General features: G+C 41.5%; 1 protein-coding gene across 2 annotated transcripts in view; it reads left to right on the top strand.

Moving 5' to 3' along the window:
- Positions 1–23,107, top strand: part of arhgap21b (Rho GTPase activating protein 21b) — a 77,113-nt gene extending 54,006 nt beyond the window's left edge. Inside the window, exons 1-19 of one of the 2 annotated variants that reach the window (XM_058798984.1) lie at positions 2,614–2,993; positions 4,168–5,761; positions 9,628–9,774; positions 9,907–10,003; positions 10,103–10,139; positions 10,518–10,640; positions 10,784–11,083; positions 12,477–12,538; positions 13,720–13,853; positions 13,934–14,076; positions 14,549–14,707; positions 14,801–14,879; positions 15,268–15,341; positions 15,483–15,572; positions 15,885–16,010; positions 16,088–16,129; positions 17,092–17,197; positions 19,934–19,965; positions 20,106–23,107. In XM_058798984.1, coding sequence (XP_058654967.1) covers positions 4,282–5,761; positions 9,628–9,774; positions 9,907–10,003; positions 10,103–10,139; positions 10,518–10,640; positions 10,784–11,083; positions 12,477–12,538; positions 13,720–13,853; positions 13,934–14,076; positions 14,549–14,707; positions 14,801–14,879; positions 15,268–15,341; positions 15,483–15,572; positions 15,885–16,010; positions 16,088–16,129; positions 17,092–17,197; positions 19,934–19,965; positions 20,106–21,632 — 4,758 coding nt within the window. In that variant the 5' untranslated portion in view covers positions 2,614–2,993; positions 4,168–4,281 and the 3' untranslated portion in view covers positions 21,633–23,107. Of the gene's footprint in view, positions 1–2,613; positions 2,994–4,167; positions 5,762–9,627; positions 9,775–9,906; positions 10,004–10,102; positions 10,140–10,517; positions 10,641–10,783; positions 11,084–12,476; positions 12,539–13,719; positions 13,854–13,933; positions 14,077–14,548; positions 14,708–14,800; positions 14,880–15,267; positions 15,342–15,482; positions 15,573–15,884; positions 16,011–16,087; positions 16,130–17,091; positions 17,198–19,933; positions 19,966–20,105 lie in introns of those variants that run through there. The other variant, XM_058798983.1, reaches the window with a different exon arrangement.
- The last annotated feature ends 185 nt before the right edge of the window (positions 23,108–23,292 follow it).

Below are 23,292 nucleotides of genomic sequence, written 5' to 3'. Positions count from 1 at the left end.
CGCTCAGCTCAGTGCGCACATGGAGTCCTGCACTCATTTGCTTGCCCTTTAGATTAACTTTTAATGCGTGCCATTTACTGTTGTAAGCATCGTTTGAACTCTCTGGCAGCAGGCAAAGGCATTTCTCAAAGCACCTCTGCTGTTTCATGTGCAGACTGTAGTGGAATAACAGTGTTTATCTAGATTACTGAAGAAAAAACACCCATTTCTGAAATAAGATGTTCTCATTGTAACATTCAACATCTTTTAATTGCTTAAATTAAAGAATATAGTACTTATAGTTTTCCAGTTAAAATGGCATGTGGGGAGTTAGTTTAAAGCCACTAGCTGCTCTTACGTATTTAACTTGGTAAATTACTATAAAATTGCTGGATTGATTTTTCTGGGAAATGTACCACGTGCTGTTCACACAAGCTCATTAAAATGCCTGTTTACTGTTAGCATACTGTTTACACATCAGCGACAAATTGCTCATATGTGATGTCAGTCATTGTCAATGGAAATGGGGGGTGGAGGTATTTTTAGACAAAAGTGCATACATTTTAATAGCACTGTTTATTAGTATTTTCTAGGGGTGTCCCCGACTAAGGATTTTCAGTCGAATCGGAATTTTCGAATCATGCCGATAGTCGACTGATAGTCGAATCATATATTTGGGGGCGGGGTAAATGTGTAACGGACGCCCCGCAGATACAAACGGAGTAAATAATGTTTTATGTTTTGATTAAAAGATAGTTAACATTAAAGGTCAGAGAAATCCTCCGGAATTCACAAAAATTTATTTATTTATTACAATAGTGTTCTCATTATAACGTTATGTATATGATCGTAGTTATAAAGTTCTGCATTTCTGTTTTGAGCTTCGTGTGCTGAAGATGACCAGTAGAATGAAGAATATGATAGCAGGTTTTTAATCAATGGGATTTAACTCATTTATCTCACATAGAATACGCTTAGTTATTTATATAACCTAACGTTAATATTACAATTTATAAGCTATCTGCACAAAATGCCCCGAATGCACATGAACGCGCGGCTCTGAATGAACTAATTTTGTGGACGCGTTCTTCACGCACTAACATGCAGAAACGCAACTAAACACTAAAAAATCACAGCGTTTTATTATAATAGTGTTCTCATTATAATTATATGTATATGACAGTGCCAGTCATAGTTATTAATTATTCTGCATTGTTGTTCTGCTCGCACCGTGCGCTGAAGAGAAAATCACCGTATGTATAGTAGCCTACTACAATGAAGCGCTTTACCACAGCGTAATTCAACCAAATGCATCTTATACGAGATCAATAATATATACACGATATAAATAAACCGACTGAAACGTTTTGAAATCACTTGTTATACCCTACCTGATCGAGAAGAGAAAAAAAACACTCTGCCTGTGTCAATTTGAGTCTTGTTAAAGATTTAAATCCCTGTCGCCAAGAATGCTCCTCTGTCCGTCACGGATTAGAAAGTGAAACTTTAATCTATTGGGGAAGTTGGATTTATTCAGGCAGGTTAACATATTTATTTAAAGCTTTTTTCTTTTAAGATTCTTATTTACAGCATTATCATAATAGGCTATATATTAACTTATTGGGAGAAAACCGGTAGTTCGATGTGAAATCAGACACTGAGCACCCCCATGTAGCTAAAATGGTATTATCATAATACCCCGCGAATATTCGACTGTGAGATTGGGAGTCGAATCAGGCTCCTCGAATCGAAGCATCGAATCGTCGACTATTCGGGGACACCCCTAGTATTTTCCATAACTTAAGCCTATTTAGTAAGCCAATTAAGATTTTATTGAAAGACAAAACTGATTTTGTCCCCAAAAAATTCTCCCTGAATTTTATTGCTGTAATTCAACCAGAAAATGTACTGCTTGTTTTTGTAATTCCCAAAGGATGAGATATGGGGTGATTGTTGTGAAAATGTAAAAACAACAACAAACTAATCTTAATTGTCCTAAAAATAGGCTGTTCTCTTTAAGCCAAACATAATTTTTTTTCTTTTGATTTTGCTGTAAATCATGACCCAAACATGTATTTAACGTTTCTAATAATTTTCTTCATCCCTCCCCATCACCACCACTATTACATTTCCATGCGCCGCTTGTCTGCTGCACAGCTGTTGCCGTGATGGTGTTTTACTCTTGCGTGCAGCAGTGTAGCAAGGCAGCGCTGTGGCCTGTCTAAACAGGGTTTTCAGCTGGTTGGAGAATTAATCCATCCGAGGTCTCTGGTGACATTAGTCACAGTAGCAGAGTTGATCTAAAGAGGCGTGAAAGGATGCTACCGTGGGCAGTGGTATAAGGATTTCTGTGAGAGAAGGAGAGACGGGAAGAGGCAGGAAAGACAAGATTAGATCAGCTGGAGTCAGCTGACTGCTCTATGTTGTGGACCGTCTCTCTGGCAGAGGCGAGAGAGAAAGCAGGGAAGGGAGGGGGAAGCTGTACCATCTGAGCTGAATGTATAATCAAGCATCTGCCTCCGACATGTGAATGGTTATAGCTTTCCAGTGAGAGTGAGGGAGGGAGCGAACGAGAGGATGTGTTAGCTGGGAGGGAGGGTGGGAGTGTGTGTGTGTGTGATCACGGAGTAATCTGCCTGCGGATGGATGGATAGGGGAGAGATGGAGAGCCGATCGCTACTACGCGAGGCAGGCGGCAGGCACCTCAGCCCCCTCCTCGATTGGGAGCGACGAGGACAAGCAGGTGGCATTGCTAACGTGACAGTCTTCCCACCGCTCCTTTCCACCTTCCCACGGTCCCTCCTCACTGGCAGCACTGCAGCTCCTGTGCATTTTTTTGTGCTCTGTGCATAGATATTTACTGTGATAGTGGTTGTCAGTACATGGACTTGATTCTTTTGGTTTTGACCGCCTTTAGCGTACGCTGCTCTTTTACTTTCCCTCCCTTTCTCTGTTTTTTACTCCGTGGGTTTGTGATGTAATGGCTGCAGTTTTCACAGGAAATCACTAGTCTGGTAAGCAGATGAACAAATGCATACATGTTGATTTATGTTTTTTTTTTAATTATTATTATTAATAAATGTCATGCATGCCATTGTATTCCATTTGGTTGCTGATTTCCTGTCCCTTGTCATTTTCAGATGACTGTCATGACGTTTCTGGTTATGTGTAGCGTAGTATCACGTAGCGTGTTGAATGTCTCGATCGCAGTAGCAGAGATATTGTGTGACCTGTTTGATTTAGCCGTGTGGGTAGTTCTCAGCTATATCGAGCAGTCATATTTACTGTGCCTCGCCCCTTTTTCCTCATTTCTCTCTTTCTATGATGAACTTTGGCCTGTGTAACAAGCCGTCTGTGGCATTTCACGAAAGGAGGGGCGAAGTTCCCTACTACTGATATCAGATTCGGTTTGTATAGTTATGCAAAAGGAATGTAACTCTGTATAATGGGTTGAAAGTCCACTTTACATGACTTGCTCTCATGTTTTGAAAGACACCAAATTGGAGGAAGACAAACAATATGGAGCCTGGTGTTTGTTTTAAATCTGACATTCTTCAGCTGAAGTCCTGCGATAGTTGTTTACTTTAAACTGTGGATTTAGACATGATTACGGAGGTCCGATTCAGTGCCGTTTCTAATCAGGGCCATCGTTCACCTCTGGCTTCAGTGTCGCTTCGGTCACGTGTGGTGACCCGAACGGTGGGTGACATCACATTCTTGTTACTCTGAATCGCTGTTTATTTTGGGCTGCTTAGTGATTCCTTTGGAGATGCGTCTCGGTGTGTGAAATGGAGGCAGGTCTTGTTTTCCAGCAGTATAATAAAATTTAAAGGGAAGGAATTACCTGTTTGCTTCCAGCTGAGATCAGATCACAGCTGTTTTTAACAGTCATACACAGCAGAAACGGTAATTAGAAGTTTGCAGCCCTGTAGTTTGGAAGTCAAGTTAATTACTGTAGGTGTATTTCTGTTCTGAACTGTCAGCTTTGGATATTACGAATATTATAGAATTCTCTTCACTTGGAGCACCAGAGTACAGCTCACACTTCTGACCTGTTACACTCCCACACGCAAATGTAGTGCCGTCCTCCCACACAGGGAGAACTATTTGTAGGAAATCATCATGAATTTCAAGTTTTCTCTGATATTGTGAGTACTATTTCATTTTACCTGATTCTTTCTTCCACAGGCCTATTCCCAAGATGCCTACCTTAAGGGTCATGATTCATACAGTGGAAATGCCCACCATATCCCGGAGCCACCCCCTATATGTTACCCTCGAGTAGACTGTAAGCCCCCGGGGATGGCCCAGGCCACTGAGACATCAGCCCCGGGGGTTGTACCATCTGATCTAGGATACCGTGTGGAGATACCAGTTCCTCCCTCCCCTCCACCACCCATTCCAAAGACACAGACTGCAGTATGTGTGTGCAATGAAAGTGTTCGGACAGTGGTGGTACCCCCTCATGTTCACATGGGCAGTATGGTTCCAGGTCATCGGGGCGACTATGGTCTAGTAGGCCCAGATCCAATGCTGATCAGAGCCAGGCCTGGTATGGTGTCTGGTGGTCGTCCGCCATACCTCCACCCTCGCAAAGCTGACATGTTCCCTTCAGGTTACCATGGTGATCCTTATGCCATTCCACCTACACACTATGCGCCTGCTTCCTCCATTACCTCCCCTGCTACCCACCAGAACATTGACTGGCGGACTTACCAGACATACCGGGAATATATCGATAATAAAGGTCTTCACACTTACAGTCGGACTATTCAAGAGCGTTTAGACAGCCTGCGAGCTGCATCCCAAAGTGTCCACGGTGGCCCCCACTGCGGACCCCAACCTGGCTGGGGCAATAAGTTACGCCGCAGAAGCACATCTCATGACCGGGCTTACCAGGGCCCCTCTGTGCTTCCTCCACGCAGCGCTTCACAGGATAGGATGAGTGGGGCGGAGAGAGCGGCCCATACCAGGGACTGGCCTCCTCGTAGCGTATCCTCTGATGGGCTCATGCGGAAGCCCCGCGTTCATTCGTCAGACTATGTGGAACATAGTGAACTAGTTTCTCCTGCACCATGGGCCGCTGTGGATAGGCAGCTGTATGGCAGAGTAGACCAGAGGAGTCGTCCTAGTAGACAGTCTCTCCCACCACGGGCGGTCCTTTACCGTCCCCCGACAGGGTATGGTATGAGCGTCAGGGGTGTTGCTGGCTCCCATACGCACAGCTCCAGAACGGACATCCCACCCACCGCTGGTTTTCCAGAGCGATCTCGCAATGGACTAAACCAGGCCAAAGAGCCTCCTTCCAAAGACCAAAGCGGAGCTGTTGTTGGAAATCGTATTTCTAATTCGTCATCGAACCAATCAAGAACTAGGGCCGAAACCATGCAGAGCCCAGAAACTGGGAAGGAAAATCCAGTCGGATATAGGTCGGCATCTTACTCCGCTCTGCCTCCGCAGAGGCCACAGTGTGGGGCATCAGCTCAGAGGACACACCCACGGGATGTCAAGGGCCTACCGGTAAACGGGTCCAGTCCTGTGGAGGGTGTAGTCCTCCGGGAAAAGCCCCTAACAGGGAAGGGGACCCCACAACCTCTCCGCCATCCTTCGTACATCCTTGCGGTGAATGACACGGATGGTCCCGAGCCGGCAGGGGGCGGTGTCTGTTGGTTGCCCAATGATGCCCGCCGGGAGATGCACATGCGAAGACTGGGGGAGCGGCTTGACTCCTCCTTCTGCTCCAGTAATCTGGACGAATCACTTGACTCCATTCCCTTCATCGGTAAGTGCACTCTTTGTAACCATAGCAACGCTAACCCGGCAACAAGCTTGAGCCAGCAGTAGGGATTGTTTTAGAGTTGCCGCAGATATTTTTGAACAATAATTGCTTATGTTCAGACAATGATGGTGATGTATTGTGCAATTAATTTTTATGTGCAATTTGGGCTGTCAGTGATTTCATGTATTAATAATGCTCCAGTACCTTATGCAATTTCAAACTGTGATCACAATTACAAATCCCAACTCCATGTGTCCAGACAGAGGATTATCATGGCCAAATTTTACTTTGTATCATCTGTTCTATCAAACTCTCAAAGCTTGAAGAGTTGGTGTATGCAGAAGGTGCAAATCTAGGCCTGTGAGTGTGGCTGTTTGGGAGTGACTGAAGGAGAGTGAGAGTGACTGTGTGTGAGTCATGGTGTTGTTCAGGGAGGAGGTGGCCTTCTCTCATACTCTAATGCCTGAGGATTGGTCTGGAATATTGAGTGATACCCTAGCTGTGCTCTGTCACATTTTGTCTTTGATGCTTTGGTGTTTTGTGCACTAGCCTTCAGATATTAGGCATACACTGTAACAGGTTTGTTGCATACCTTTTATACCGTTTACATATTTGAATGAGAGTTTTGAAAAATACTGATACTTTTTGAAAGAATACAAGAGAGAAGGTAAATAAGTAGCAGTAGGAGTATTAGTGGTAATATACAAATGGTTTACTTGGTATTTCGGTTAGGTATCCCGTTAGTGCTGGGGATTATATTGAAGATGCATGATCTGTTCACTTGTGATTTTGCCAGAAATGTAAAATTAAGCAATGTTGGGAATATTGCAGTTATTGTAGTGTGTTTTTTATTTCCCCATTGAGTTTTCTAAATAGTGCGCCATTTCAGATATGTTTATATTTATTGTATGTTTAATAATAACAATAATAATAATGTAAACATGTAATAGGTGGGTATAATGTACCATCAGATCATTGTGGGAAAAAAACACTTTGGTGTGATGCAAATTTACAAGATTTCACTAATGATTTTTATTGTTTGGTCAAAATGATGGTTTTGAAAAAAATAAAAATAAAATCAACCTTATCCACTTGAGGCTAAATATTTGATATCTTTAGCTGTAGCATCCAGATTTAGATGATTTCATATTGTGAAGTTGTGTTAGTCTAAACATTAGTCAGCACTATCATCATTTATTATTACTCTTAAGAGCATTTATACTAGGGTCACGACTCCAGTGGTTTTTGTTGATTGTAAATCAATAACAATTAAGACTTTGAATAGATCTTATGGTTGTCTAAGCTCTTTACTTGATGTTGTTTAATACTGTAAGTAAATGCTCTAGATTTTGTTATGGGTAACACATCACATTTTCTGATTGTACTTTTCCTGGTTATATGATGTGTATGTTTTATTCAGATAACCACAATCCTAGCATTCCTGCTTCTGGCACTGCAAATACTTTTACTGTTATTAGTCAGATTTGTACTGCTTTTTCTCCCTGAGTTTTCATATAACCTGGCAAGGGAGGCAAATAGTTTAAGCCTGTTTGTATGAAATATGTTTGGTTATTCAGGTTTTGATAGAAATGCATGGTTGGAGACATGTATGCAGTAAACATGAATGGTAGAAATTTCTTTTTAATTTTTAAACAACAGGTAAATGTTTATAGCTGTAAAAGGTATATTTAAGCTATCCTAGGTTTTGTATATGATGCCCTAATTGCAGTAGTATGCTATATTTTTGTCACATGACCTTGAGTGACATCCAGTTAACATTGGGAATCAATATGGTTATTTGTAATTCCGTTTTGATTACATCATTTGCAGTCCAAACCAATAACTAACATTGCTTGGTTTGTTTTAGCAGTCCAGCTTGTTAACTACTTGTTCCAAACCTCAGATTGTTCATTAGGGATGCACCGATGTGAAAATTTTGGCCGATACCGATAATTATTTTATAATTGAAAGCTGACAGCCGATAATTACAATTGCACAAATGACTGCAAATGCACAAGCAAACTTAACTGTGCTAGTCATAAATGTGTAGCTCCGTTGTGGATGCGCTCTTCTCATAACAACGCGCTAAAACATGGGCGCACAAAGATTCCATTCATTATTTTACAGCAATGTTCTCATTATAATATGACAGACTTGCCCTGCACATGTTGCACTTCACTGTATTATCCTTTTCGAAGTGATTCCAATAATATTTCAAGCAATTAAAACCCATCATGGCGAATAGTGCACATCTGAGGTGCCTCTGCAGGAAATAATGCATTATTTATCAGCTTTAATATATCGGCCAAATTTTCTTATCAGTTCGATAACGATAACAGAAAAATTAACATTTATCGGCCAATACCGATATGGTGGCCGATATATTGTGCATCCCTATTGTTCTTTTGTAAGTTGCTTTGGAGAAAAGTATCTGCTGAAATGAATTGAGTAGAGGATGGTTGCCACCTATACCTTGCAGCAAAACCCAGTCTATTATCCTGTGAAATTAAGCTAGGTTAGCGTTGATGGCATTAAGATTCTTGTGTCTTGGAGCGAGGCAATCTGTAGGCTACACTAGAGCTCCTTAGCTAGGCCCAAAGAGGGTTTTGCACACCTTCCCCTTGGCCCTCTTTGAGACGCTGGAGGATGCAGGAACTAGGGCAGTTGCTTTAATTTTAGCTGCTCCAGCCCTCTGGCAGCACAGAACAGCTTTGTACTCCAACCTTTTTTGGCTGAGACCTGCAGATGAGCTCAAGTTTTCAGCACTCTCGAAAACAGGACATGTCAAATTGTAAGATAAATAAAACTGTCCTCATTCCTAGAAAAGTTTAAGCAGACTTCTTGCTTGCAATGAAATCAAGATATGCACTTGTAGGCTGGCTTGACATTAAGGCAAAATAAAAGCTGTTGTCTGTGGTACGGTATGGTTTAGCCTCTAAAGAAAGTAGAATACTCTGTCTTATTCTTTGTTCTGTTAGTATCAACAGCTAGCTCAAATGGGAAATTCGGCTTGGGAAGTGTACTTTTAGTGTACAAGACAACAATTAATCAGTCTTAGGCACTTAAAACATAATTTGTTTACCCAATAGCAAGAAAATTAACAGGATGAAATTTACGAGCTCAAGTTAGCCATTGCTCGTGGATGAATTGAGATTATTGTTTAGCAATATTTTGGAATGTTGACATTATGATACCAAATACCAATAACTTTTTGGAAAACTTACAAAGAGAAAGCTTCTTTTTTATTTTAATTAAAGCGAGAAAAAATACCTGAAACATTTCTAAATAATTTGCTGACAAATGCTGACATCCAATTAAATCACAAAGTTTTAAAGTTCACCCTTTGTTCACTTAATTGTGATTTTGTAGTGAAACTAATATGATTTCTGTCTTTTTAAAATTGAGTTTGATATTTTGTCCAATATATCAAGTAGGGGTGGGAAAAATCGAGTAACTATCACTCTATATTATATACATATTCAGATTCATATTAAATCAAATCCTATCATCTCTTCCTCTTTTATGCTTGTTACAGTATGAAATAAGTATAAATGAACATTAGAAGGTATATTGAAAGAAACAGTACAGGGATTTGAAACTCTGTTAACAGTGTGACTAAATATCTATACATACACTAATTGTCGTGACAGTATCAATTCAGGAGATAAGTGTATCATCCCAGCACTAATATCAAGACATTTATGATGAGGATATGGAAACGTACATTATAGTAGAAAGAACACATTTAACCCTTATTTTTCTTTATTTCAGCTTGTTTTCTCTGTGAGCCTCTGTGTGTACATGTATGAACACACATGCCAAAGAGAGTTGCATTATTCACGTTTACCGCTCTGTTACCGTGTTTACAGATGAGCCAGCCAGCCCTAGTGTAGACCATGATGGCAGCCATATTCCTGCATCGGCTGTGATCTCTGGAGCTCAGACTGTAATCTCTGACAGCCCCAGCCCCACCACCCCCAGCCCCCTCATGCGCCGGCAACTGTCTCATGACCAAGGTAAGCGTGTCTGTACAGATTTTAGTTTTTTTTTTAACAATTATTGCCATCTGAGAGCACCATGTGAATGGATCAGTGAGCATTTTGTTGAGCTTGTTGCTGATGGGTGTATTTTTGTCTACATGCATGCAGAGTCTCTCAGAAATGCCATTCTAGAATCTGGAACCAAAACAGAGCGCTCTAAATCATACGATGAGGGCCTGGACAACTATCGGGAGGAAGGCCGTGGGTAAGCGTCTTTTAAAAGTGATGGCTCGTGATGTTGGAGATTCCTAATACTGTCAATGTGAGTGGTTGTTTGGCCTGACATAATCATTCATTTCCACAGACGATCCAGCAAACCGAGTCTAAGGGTTTTCAAGAAGGTGAGAGATGCACATAAAAATCTCCCTCATAAAGAGCAGCTTTTGTTAAACCAGAACGCTCATTCACTAATAATGGCAACTGTTCCAAAACCTTGTGAGATGCCCGTGTTTGGAGCATTTTAAGACTTTCTTTTAGTCAAATTCAAAGGCAATCCTATTTAAGTGTTTAGACAAAAATGCACCCAAATTAGTCACTATAATAATGGTGCAACAGTTTCCGCAAACGAATGTGGGCAGTCCGTAAGCACGTGCAATCCAATGTAGAGATGTCTACATCGGTCATTTGTGAGGTTCCAAAAGGTTTTAGAACAGAGCATAAATGATAGACAATTATCCAAGGCTAGATACCAAAATGTCATCTTTGTTTTGCTCTTATAGGCATTGGATGGCCATAAGTCTGATGACTCCAGCTCCAGAAGAGACTCCTCCACTGAGATCTTCAGTGACTCCACCAAGGAGGGTTGTCTGCATTTCCGACAGCTCAACACTGAGAAGGGCAAGGTAGGAAAATGATCTCTGTCTCTTTCACTACTCATTTCCCATTTCATTCAAGAGCATATTGAATTGAGTCTTGATAGTTTTACTGTAATTGTTGTAGATTACTGATCATGACCTGCACTTTACATGTGTTCTTCTCTTTATAGCGAGTAGGAGGCGGCATGCGGCCATGGAAACAGATGTATGCAGTGCTGCGTGGACACTCCCTCTACCTCTATAAAGACAAAAAGGAAGGGCTTTCTCACGTCAACTCACAACTGGAGGACGAGCCTCTTTCAATCAGCATCAAGGCCTGCTTGATTGACATCTCTTACAGCGACACAAAGCGCAAGAATGTCCTGCGGCTAACGACTTCAGACTGCGAGTATCTGTTTCAGGCGGAGGGCCGAGAAGACATGCTTTCCTGGATAAGAGTCATTCAAGAAAACAGCAACCTGGATGAGGAGGTTTGTTGAGCATGATAGCATTTTAATGTGACAGCTAAGGTATTTATACAGTTATGTGATGTAAATTCAGCATAGTATGCATGTAAAGCCAGATCTAACTGTACTCCGTATGCTCAGCTTGATCTTTTTTTTAGTATGAATTGATTTTTCCATAAGGTGCAAACACGGTCCGGTTGTTTTACAGTCAAAAGAAACAGATGAGGTGGAAAAACAATAATAGATACCTGCTTTGGCGAGTGCTCCTGTGAGGGGGTTAAGAGATACCCGCAACTCTGTTAAATGAGTACTAAGACATTTTGTCAGTCATGACTTCTGGAGAGAAATCGTGGAGACATTAAACAAGGATTATACTTTCTAGTGCACATGTTTGCACACGCTGTCAAATGGAGTATTCCCTGTGTTTGGCTGTACACATGCATTTGCATCAAAATGCAAATATACTTGGGGATTTAGACGTCATTAATGCTGACGTCATTAATGAAGTGTCACCTCAAGACTAAGTGTAAAGAGGTCAACAGATGGGAATCAAAACTGGCCATGGCTGCATGTTCGTTTCCTTGGATGAATTGGATGCATAAACAGTTAAAGAATATTGCTGTCTTGCTAATGGGCACAATCACTTGAAACACAACTGCCATGTGACTAATTACTGTAACTGCATTGAAATGACAACCGGACAAAGCTGGATTGGCTGGTGGCCAGTTGGCCTTCACTATCGGCTATCCTGCTGTGACGTCAAAGGCAGCAGACTTGGAAAAATCTATTTTATGCTTTTATGGGTGTTCCAAAAAATCAGGCACTGATAAAGCATTTGCTGTGTACAGTAAAATATCTGTGATCTATATTTTGCTTGCAGTTTTTACTGTTTGAATACACAGCTAATTTGGAATCACCATAAATAAAGTTTCTTTTTGCAACATAATGGTGTAGTTCCAGCATCTACCAACAGAGGCTAACAGAATAACCACTCAATCCTTGACTCCTTTCAAAACAGTGTCTGATTACACATTTAAAATGTCATGTGAACAGCCTCACAAAAAACTAATATGAGCAGGAAATCTGAGCAGATTAATATCATAATGTGAAGTCTGTGGCCCATGTCTGCCCCTCAGAGTAGAAGCATCACAGTATTGCATAACTTTGTCCTGAAACGAAACCATGTGAAAACCAGCTTACTGCTAACACAACAGCGCTTTGTCATCTGCTGAAATCAGTGTCGAGGTGACATTGTTTACTGAAGGTGTGAGGATTATGGGTAGGCTTTTTGTTAATATTCGTCTCCTGTGTTTGCCAGAGAAACTGGTTTCCCTTAACACTCGCAATCAGATTAATGTTGCTGTACTCTCAGGTTTGCATGTTACCACAATGTTGATTCTTTGTCTTGTGTTTTCAGAACGCTGCCGTAACCAGCACTGATTTGATCAACAGAAAGCTCAAGGAGTATATATCCATGAGGTAAAGAACATGCCCTACAGACCAGCAAGTTTGTCTTCATAAATCTTAGTGAGCTGCTTCACTGAAAGGAAACACTGTCAGCTGTCACTCACTCTCACTGAACACCAAACACCAAACAAAAAGCATGGCCATACTCAAAGTTGCAGTATGGCTCAGCACAATTTTCAAATCGCAAAGGTTTTAAATGAATAAATACATACATTATGTATTTTCAGAGTGTACCGTGACTCTTACATGCGAGCAGTTCATGATCTGGTGCTTTTAGTGTCTTGGAGAAACTTGGTTCACTGTAAATTCTCTGCATCAGCTTTGAGTTTGGGTCGATTATAACTCTCATTTGGAAACTATTATGTCTTTTTCAAATGAATTATTGAAAAAGAAAATTTATACCGATATACTTTGATACTTCAAATTCATTTGAATATTAACAGAGGACACAGAGCTGCTGCGGGAAATCCGCAAGATCCAAGTTGCCCAAACATGAGATGTGCAATAATTCTATATATACTATTCCTTTTGCAAGAATATTTCACATCTGAAAGAAGCACTTCAGCTCTCTTCCCCCATTTACAACAGCACCATAAACAGCAGTATGAGTGTTGCAGCAGTAATGACAGACTTTTTTATGTGAAAACAGGGCCATAGTTTGTTCAATAAACCAGTTTAAATAGAAAATGTCTTTTTATTTTGGGGGGATTTTTCTCCATCTGCTATAGCGAAAACATACCAAACAGTGACTTAAAAACCAAAGTATGTAGAGAACTGACAATTTTGTGTACAATCTTGTGTACCCCTATTGGAGATGCAACATGTGCCAACCATCTTCCCAAAGTTGTAATGGAAATCGTCTGTTGTCAACAAAAAAGATGCATTAAGCTTTATAATAGCCCGTGTGGTAACTTATAGTTTAACTGCAAAATAGAATTTTGATTATTATATTATTTATAATAATATATTTATTATTATACACACACAATTTGGCAGTCCTAGTTGATAATGCAGTAAGCACAGGTTTTGTGTTGAAAGCCTGCCTGTGATGACTAAAAATATTGCCTTGGTGCACAGCTCACTAGTTTTTGATGTCTTTTGAAAATGTTTTTTTTTTCTTCTTTCCTTGCATGTATTGTTGAGCTGCATAAGATTGCCTTGTGTTCAGTGTCCAGTAACGTGTGTTCTTACAGTGCACCCAGCAGTAAGACGGAGCCGTCACCCAAAACCTCACGGCAGTCTCTCAGCATTAGACACACTCTGCTGGGCAGCAGCAGTAAGAGTCAGAGCCTCTACTCGCCCAGGAATGAACAGGAGAGGAGTAAAGGTAGCACACGGCATTATGAAATAACACTGAAACCCATCGTGTTCTCTGTGAAATGTTAATATCAGCGATATGTGTCTCAGATGACTCCAGTCCTCCGAGAGATAAAGCCGCTTGGAGGAGAGGAATTCCAGGACTGAAGAAGAAGCCTCAAGATAAGAGGCCCACTGCTGGTGTCACATTTGGAGTACGACTGGATAATTGCCCTCCTGCGCAAACCAACAGAGTAAGAAATGCCAGAGATTACAAATGCACTACTGCATAATGCAAATTAGACCATTATGGGTGAAACTCACGTAAGCATGTCAAGGCTACATTTCACTCCAAGAGCAAATGGGAAAATAAGAAATCAGATTTTGCATGAAGAAACTTGAGCCTTTAACATTTTTTGCGTTGTGACGTTGTTAGTATATTTCCGCCTGTGTGTGTCTGAATTTTTACGTTTAAATCTTTAGTATGTTTTTTTTTTTTTTTTTTTTTTATTACACTACTGAGAAGTAAATAAAATAATGAAATTCATGTAAATAAATAATAAAATGCATGTAATAAAACTCATGTCATGTGGAAATATGAGTAGTTCTAAAAATAGATTCCATCTTCTTAATGCAGATTTGACTTTGGTGTGAAAAATGACCTACTTTTTGAGTTTTGTGAGATTATATGATATTAAAAATAACATTGATTACTGTCTGTTACAGTTTGTGCCTTTGATCGTGGAGGTGTGTTGTAAGCTGGTGGAGGAGAGAGGGTTGGAGTACACAGGCATTTATAGAGTCCCTGGAAACAACTCTGCCATCGCGAGCATGCAGGAGGAACTAGACACTAAAGGCATGACAGACATTGATATCCAGGATGACGTGAGTGAACACTTTGTGTTGTCTGATATTATACATGAGAGCTTGTACCATAAAGACAGATCTGATCTTTATGCTTTCATTTTGTTCAAGCAGAAGTGGCGAGACCTCAATGTGATCAGCAGTTTGCTCAAGTCCTTTTTTAGGAAACTTCCTGAGCCTCTATTTACCAACGGTGAGACACATGATCGCATAGGATAGATGATTCTTCTGACTTTATACAAAATGCATGGAAAATACTGTGTGCTGTCTCTCATTGAGAGCATCTCGTGTCTAAGAAAATCTTGTATCCAAGCTCTATTTTCTCCACTTGTGGAGGAAGGACTCCTCCTAGAGGACAATGTAGATCATAACTCACATGGCCATAGAAAAGCAAGCCTGAAAAAATTTCGGATTTTTTAAATTAATTTTTTTAATTTAATGTAAAGTCATAAAGTTCTACATTGAATCTTAGATTTTATGTATGTGTAGGTGTAATATTTTATAGCACATTATTTGGTGTGGGGACCCTGATTAATACACTTCCGGAATGTTCTTATAATGCTTGTTTGCTCTGATCATAGAAAAATATTCCAACTTTATTGATGCCAATCGAATGGAGGACCCTGTTGAGCGGTTAAAAACACTGAAGAGACTGGTACGGTTTATCTGAAGACCGCTGTTGATTTACTAAATACTGTCATGTACTAGATTGGAAAAAGAAAAATCCTTTAAATCAGCAATAAAATCCTCAACAGATAACAGGTTTAAACTATATTTACTGTTTTTTTCTGCTCAGATTCATGAGTTACCAGACCATCATTATGAAACGCTCAAGTTCCTCTCTGGACATCTCAAAACTGTCTCTGAAAACTGTGAGAAAAACAAGGTATGAGCTTTGTAAATGTTCAGTTCATTTACCCTGTCTAGGTGAGTTAAACAACCTATTACAAGAAATGATGAATGGAAATACTTTAAACTGCTTTTGTAGATACTATTACTTTACTGTAAATCTCTTTCATAAGTTAAAAATTAAATAATATAATCCGATCATTAAAACAGCAGTGTTGCTCAGTTTTATCTGTCATAGCTTGTCTGAAGAACCTGGATGCACAAATGCTTGTTGTGTGATGTCAGTAATTTCCATTACAGATAGAAGAGATGAAAGCCATTAATGGAAGCTTTCTTTGTATTTAATTAGATGGAGCCACGTAACTTGGCCATTGTGTTTGGCCCAACTCTTGTCAGAACTTCTGAGGACAACATGACACACATGGTCACGCACATGCCTGATCAGTACAAGATCGTTGAGACTCTCATTCAGCAAGTAAGAGCTTTTTCCTTTCATCTGTGTGCAAATTGATGTCTGAATTCTGCTAAACGTTCTGCTTTGCTCTTCTACAGTATGATTGGTTCTTCACAGAAGATGGAGATGAAGAGCCAATGGTGAGTCTGTAGCTTCATGCCATTCTTCTCTGAGTGGATTTCTGAGCCCTAAACAAACCATCACCCTGCTGTCACTCTCCAAGAACTGGAGACTTGAGTCTCCAGGGTAACACGGGTCAGAAACATCATCCTCATCTTTTTCGTTTCATCTTCATCGTTTCACTTTTGTCCTATTTCCACCTGGTCCACCTTGCTTGTGTAGAACTATTTAGTCGCAGATAACATTGAGGAACTTCCTATGCCCTTACTGGGGCAGATTGATCGTTTTTGGGACCCCAAGGAGAGTTCAGACCTGATGCATTATTTCATTTTTTCAGAACAAAAGCTGCATTACAGATATCTCTGAAACTAGGGTGTGAGGCAAGTTAGAAGCTTACTTTAATATAGCTTCATGCAGCTTTGCATCTTTATACAGAGTTGATGAGAGCTGCTTTAACTCGTAGAGTACAGTGCACAGGTCATACACTCATAGCATACAGTGCTCACCATGCTCTGTCTTTAAATGGCTGTGGATACTGATCCGTGAGTTATATCCACTGCTGCTAAATGCAGACTTGCTTTGTCTTTCCAAGCTGAATACAAAATCAACAAAGAACTAATAAACTAACCAATTCCACTGTATTTTCTGCTCTTCACTTTCATGCAGTAGCAGACTGTAAACCTGCAAGTAATTGACTATTGATTTTAAGTCCTGATTTGCTGGTAAATAAGAGCACATGGATTTTTTCAGTCACTTTATGGACATTATAGACCCACTAAGGCCCCAAGCATTTGCATGGTTTGCATGGTGGTTGAAGCTGCCACTGCTCACAAATAATCTTTGCAAACAGTGTTTTAAAAAGAAAGTCACCATTTGTTTGTTTGGAAAAGCTCATACATGCACTGCTTAAAATGGCACTGAAAGTTTGGTTTGCCTCATGTAAACGACTTGTGAATTTCATCTCTCTCATTGTTTATGTCAGACCACCGTGGAGCAAGAGAGCACAGTTCAGTCTCAGCCTGTGCCCAACATTGACCATCTGCTGACCAACATTGGTCGCACCGCTCCATCACCGGGAGACGTCTCAGGTAATCTTGCATTCATAGTCCAACTGTTCCAGGCTAGGGATATGAGTTTAGGAGAATGGATATTACTTAAAACCAAAGTGAGACGTTCAGTGTGTTCAGATGTTACTGTGTGTGTATGTTTAGACTCTCTTAATATATTTCAGATGATTAGCAGATGCTCATGCTTTCCATTAGATCTGTCAATGTTTAGAGCGAACAAAAGCAAGCTTGCTAGAAATGTCTTGGTGCATATGTAAAGGTGAACTATTTTAGCAATTTTGCATTGGTCAAACGTATTTGATGAGCTATCTGAAAATTGGATAAAATAGTTCCTATGTATGTGAAGCTTATGAATCGACCTTTTTCCATTTAATTATTTCTTTACCTTCCGCCATTGTTTTAGACTTGTTGCCTTTATTTCAATGCTATGATTTCTCCAGAATTCTCCTTTTGCTTTGGTTTGTATTGGTTTGAACCTCACTCATTGTCATCCCTCCCCTAATGCTTTAGTCTCCGTTATGACTCCACTCCTCCTTTTCTTTCAGTTCTTTTCCCTCCTTACCCTTCTCTTGTGCTAACCCGGCGTGTTCTTTCCCAAAAGAAATGGAAAAACCAATGATAAACCACCAAAGGTTTACCCGTCTGACCCATCTTGTCTCTAGTGTTTTCTTCTCCCTTGTCCCTGTCCAGCACTGCTCACACATTACCCAATCTTGACACAGGCCAAGTGGGCGGCGTCTATCACTCGGTGATGTCACTGATGGACTCTGTAATGTCTGTGATGGACAGCTGGGACTGTAGGAAGAAGGAGGAGTGTTGTCCCCAGTGTAGCTGCCTAGTCTGCAGAAATCCCCGATTCTTATAAATTGAAAGCGAATCCGGGACAAACCCACCAGAAAACAAAAGAAACAAAAAAGAGTGTCAGAGAAGTTGATATTTGTCATCGTCGTGTTGCACGTTTCATATCTTATAAGACTATTATTAACAGAGAGGATACAGAGCTGTGATGGTGTAATGTGTCTGAAAAGCCTCTTTGCTGTCTCTCGTTGTCTCTGAAGCTGACCGCAAGGAGTTCTAGCATGGTATGGTCTTCAGGATTTCCTCCAGTCTTGTGGCATACCGTAACTGTCATTGATGATGTCTGAAGGGGTGTGGTGAGGGGCTGAGCCGGCTCAAATCATAAAGCTCCCGATGAATATCGTACCATTCAAAAGCATTAGTAGCTCTTGATGGAGAGTGAGCAAAGGGGCTTTTGAGTGGTGAAGTAGCCTGTCGTAAGGACTCGCTTCCTCCTCGTAGCTTTGGCCCCTTTAGCCCCTTTCTGCCCTCCTGTCATATCTGACCCTTGTTGTCCCTTGTCATAGTCTCTCAGTGCTTTAATTCATTCTGCATCTTCATGTTCTGCACCGACAAGCTGATTCCGTTCAACACAAACATGGTTCCTCAAGTGACTGATTTGACCTGTAAAAGGAAATTCAGACTTGCAACCTAGTTCGGTCATTTTTAGCTGGTAATTTCAGGTGCTGTGTGACTGAAGGCCTGGCATACTACTTTTTCCACGTTCCGCTCCGTCTTGCGCACAGCCGTGTCCACACAGTTTTCAAAGTATTGTCAACTGCGGATAAACGAGTTTGACACATGCGTTCGACACATTGCGCCTGTGTTGTTTTATGTAGACACAAAATTGGCCTGCACACGGACAGTGCGCGAACCGTTGCGGAAAGTGGATGGCAGAAGTATACTTTGGACTTGACCACTAGCTTTGGTTAGAACTGATCCATTTAGCAAAGTACAGTACAGCTACATGGCGACCACTAGTGTTAACATCATTTAAAATGTTTCTTATTTCACAAAAACTTGACTTCTCTGTGCCTGTTTTATATAAACGCTCCTTATTATGCTTTATTTCAAATCTCCCATATCTAAACATGTCGCAGTTAATATATATGAATGATCGCTGTTATTTGAGCTAATAGTTACTGTGCACATTAAATTTCTAGCCACCTATTTCCTTAAAAATACTAGAAATGGCATGAAATATATTTGCATAGTGGTAGGCGGCAAAATTACGAAGTAGGTGGAAAAAACACAAAACTTAACATTCTAAAAACATTTTTTGTGGCTTTATATGCATGCGCTTTAAGCAAATGAATCCCATGATGCAATATAACCAACTCATGTAGGTTTACAAAAGTGAAGAATCAAGCATACTCGTTGCCCTGTACCTGTACTTGTGTAATGACAATAAAGTTGAATCTAATCTAATCTAATCTAATACTCGGCCATTTGAAAATAGCAGCAGCTTTTAGTTTCCGACCAGATTTGCGTCAACTCTCACCCCTAATACATAGCTGTAAGGATGTCCATCCCTGCCTTGGTGATGTCTTTGAGTTGGGAAAGAATGCCTATAGACATGTTCTGCTGGCTCTTTGTGTGTGTTTGTCAGTGATTGGCGGTTTAACTGTGGACAGGCTGTCTGTCTGTGTGAATGTGTGCATGAGCTGCCTCCTGTCTTACTGCACACTGCCGGGTTCTTGTCATCACTCATTTCTCTTTCCTCCATTTCTCTCTGTGTGATGGCTTATGTGTGTCACCTTCATCTCTCAGATCTCTACATGACTCCACTGTTTGTGCTGTTCCACTGCTGTTGTGGTGAAGGATATTTATATTTCAATCTCCCCTTTTCTCTGGCTCTTTGTCCCTGCTGTATTCCATTTGAAATAGCCTGCTTACCTTTTTCTCTCCTTGTTCCGCTAGATTCAACCACCAGTGACTCTGCCAAATCAAAGGTGAGTGTTTTCTTTTATTGAGGGCATTACAAAATCGCTATATACAAAAGGGGACGATTCCTGCTTCAGAAGCCAATTCCCTGTGATTGATCACATTGAGTTGTAAACTTACACTTGTCTTTATGTGCTTGGTTCTATAGCAGGGTTCCTGGGGATCTGGTAAGGACCAATATAGTAGAGAGCTGCTGCGTACTTCCATCTTTGCTAGCCGCAAACGCAAAAAACCTAAGGACAAGCCTCAGCCGAGCAGCTCTGACGACGACCTGGACGCTAGTTTCTCTAAGAAGGATCTTCCGGTGCAAAATGATCCAAATTGGCCTGCTGATGCTGAGAGTGAAGTTGGACTTGATGACCAAATAGAAAGGACAGAGGATGATGAGCAAAGCCCAGGAGACAGCCTTGACCTAACCTCTGAAAACAAGCAGCTCATTTCCGAACACCTGCCCCAGGAGACTTGTCCTTCACCTAAGATCCTCACATCGGCCAAATCTAGTTATCACATGACTCGCCAAAGTTCCCTGTCTGATCCTCCCTCCAACTACGATGATGGATGCGTCTCGGATCTGGGCACGCTTAACAGCACCAGCTCCCAGGCCTCAGTACCCAGGATGAGGCACGGGAGGACACCAGGCCACTGGATGGAGAGCACAGGAATGGGCCCAGGAGCCGAGGTCTGCTCTATCACGTCAGATTACTCCACCACCTCCTCCATGACCTTCCACACAGGGGTGGAGTCCATCACCCTCAGTCCGGAGGTGCAATCTGTCACTGAAAGCCGGGGGGATGATGCTGACGATGAAAGAAGCGAGCTCATCAGTGAGGGACGACCCATGGAGACTGACAGTGAGAGCGATTTATCAGTCTTTGCCGGTGGCCGAGATAGCGTGCCGACTGAAGATAGCAACCAACCGGAGGGCAGCATCACCCCTTTGCAAGATGTACCCAACCTAATCCCCTCCCATCGAATCATCGCGTGCGACACCCTGGCACGCAAGAGAGGGAGTCGGCAGAAGACGGACAGCGAGTCTTCAACAGACGGCAACCGCAGCGACAAGGAGTCCAGTCGACTCTCGCGAGTACTAGAGGCAGTCAAAGGCCGGTCCACCGGCAGTCTGAGCTCTTCCTCTCGCAGCGAATCGGAGCGAGCTGAACCCATGTGGCGAATCAAAATCACAGACCGGTTAAAGTGTCGACTGAGGACGTCAGCAGATGACATGTTCGGGGTGGGTTCCCAGCGCACCAGGTCACCCGAGACTCGAAGTAAACGGAAAAGCAACATCCGCCGCAGGCACACCATGGGGGGTCAGCGGGACTTTGCTGAGTTGTCGGTAATTGGGGACTGGCAAAGAGTTGAGGGCAATGAGCTCTCGGCCATGGATCGCTTAAAGCCCAAATGCAGTTCGCAGGACTTCTCCATCAGGGACTGGATCGCTCGAGAGCGGCACCGCACCAGCAACCCCGAAGTTAGTCTGGAAGTTCTAGACCTGCACCCTTCCCGATCACGGGACCTGTTCTCCGCTGGGTCCTCGCACTCCCACTTGGGTCAGCTCCTTAATGGAGATGTAGCGGCCGCTCAGAGCAAGAGCCTGAGCCTGGCTGCAGATGCCCACCCTCACAAACTCTCTGGTGCTCAAGTGGTCCGTTCCCGTTTCTATCAGTACCTGTGAAAGCGTATGTGAGTGTGTGCTCATGTATATTATATACGAGCACACGGTTTGAGTGTCTGAGTATTGACGTTTTAAGGTACTTGAGCGATGCTTGTAAGCCATGTTGGCATCAGCGAGTCGATATCATGAGCGAGAGTGCACGTATGATGAGATCGGGAGAGAGCGTTTATGAAATTGCTATTGAGCGTTCTCTGAGAGTTGCAAGAAATGTTTTTGAAACATCCTGTGATATTTCCTTCTGTGAATGAAATTATGTACTGATCTAATGTTGTACAGCGAACAGAGGCTCTCTCACTGTTGGCCGAAGTGCAGTATTGCTGGAAAACTGGGAGAGCTCGAATTCCGGCGAGTATAGATTTTGGATTTGAGATACCACATCATGGAGCAGTTTTAGTCCAAATGGCTTGGAAGTTAAAGGAAAGTAACCAAGAAATAGGCTGAGCATGTAGGTCAATAGGATGTTGAGAAGACTAGAGTGTCTTGAGCCTTGATAAAAGATTTATTTTACTGGAAGTGTAAAGAGGCCCCCGTTGTTGCGATTAGATCCTTCAGTAACCAAAACAAGAATGTATCTGCTTGTTGTAATACTAAACAAACTGCCATTTTCATTTATGAAGTGTATATATTTCCCCTTTCTGTGCTTTTTTGTTTATTCTGCCTGTGTTTGGACTGCTTCGCGTGCTGTGCTTTGGAACGGTGTCTGTTTCGTTTTTCTTTTTTTAAGTGCAGTGCATGGCAGACACTCGGCACAATAAACATTTTTAAATAACGGAAGACAAAAAGGAATTCAGTTTCGCTGATGCAATTTGCAGTGTACATGTTGCTGTTTGTTGTACTACGACTACTGAGACACGATTACTGTCTCTGGCATAAAGCTGGAAAAAAAAGATGGGAAAAGAATGGATTTTTAAAGAACAAATCAGGTGTCTTTGGATCATGAAAGTGCCTCATATTGAATACTGGTCTTGGGTTGTTGAAGGAGCCACATCTCAGATACATCAAGGTGTAAAAAAAAAAGTTTAAAAGATGATTTTTTTTTTTTTTAAACTCACCTCAGCCAGATTTCATTCATGGAAAAATGAGACGCTTCCATTCCTACAGCATTCCTCCTGGGTCTTAACACTATTTTAATGCATTATTGTTTTGCATTTGGTATTTTAACCAGACTTGAATTTTAAATATTCCTGTAAAGTAAGTAACTTAAATGTACATATCTATTACATGTTTTAGCTGCTCCTCTTCCTCCGGTCATCTTCATTGCATCAGTTTCTTTTTGTAAGTGTACAGAGGTGTACGATACAGAGGTGAGGTTAAGGGACCTGGCAGAGTGAAGGCGAACATGCTAATCATCTCTGGGGGTCTTCAGTCTCCCCGTGTGTGAACAATGCTTCCCTAACTGTTTGTATCATGCTGGGTCTGCTCACATGGTGGACGCACATTGTAAAACACTGGAAAATAAACCCTTTTTGTCTCATAAATAACTAGTCCTGTTGAATTATTTCCTCATTCATTTCAGATTGGCACCACAGGGGGGCAGACTGCTATCGCAGGAACTTGCATGATATTTGTGATGGCTAAAACAAAACGCTGCAACTACTTGTTCAATAAATGTGTAAATGACATAAATGCAGCTATATGGGAGCTTGCAGTATATGAAGAA

The sequence above is a fragment of the Onychostoma macrolepis genome, chromosome 02, assembly GCF_012432095.1.
Source record: "Onychostoma macrolepis isolate SWU-2019 chromosome 02, ASM1243209v1, whole genome shotgun sequence".
Lineage (NCBI taxonomy): Eukaryota > Metazoa > Chordata > Actinopteri > Cypriniformes > Cyprinidae > Onychostoma > Onychostoma macrolepis.
Note: the sequence above shows the minus strand (reverse complement) of the source record. Positions and strands in the feature narration are given on the sequence as shown.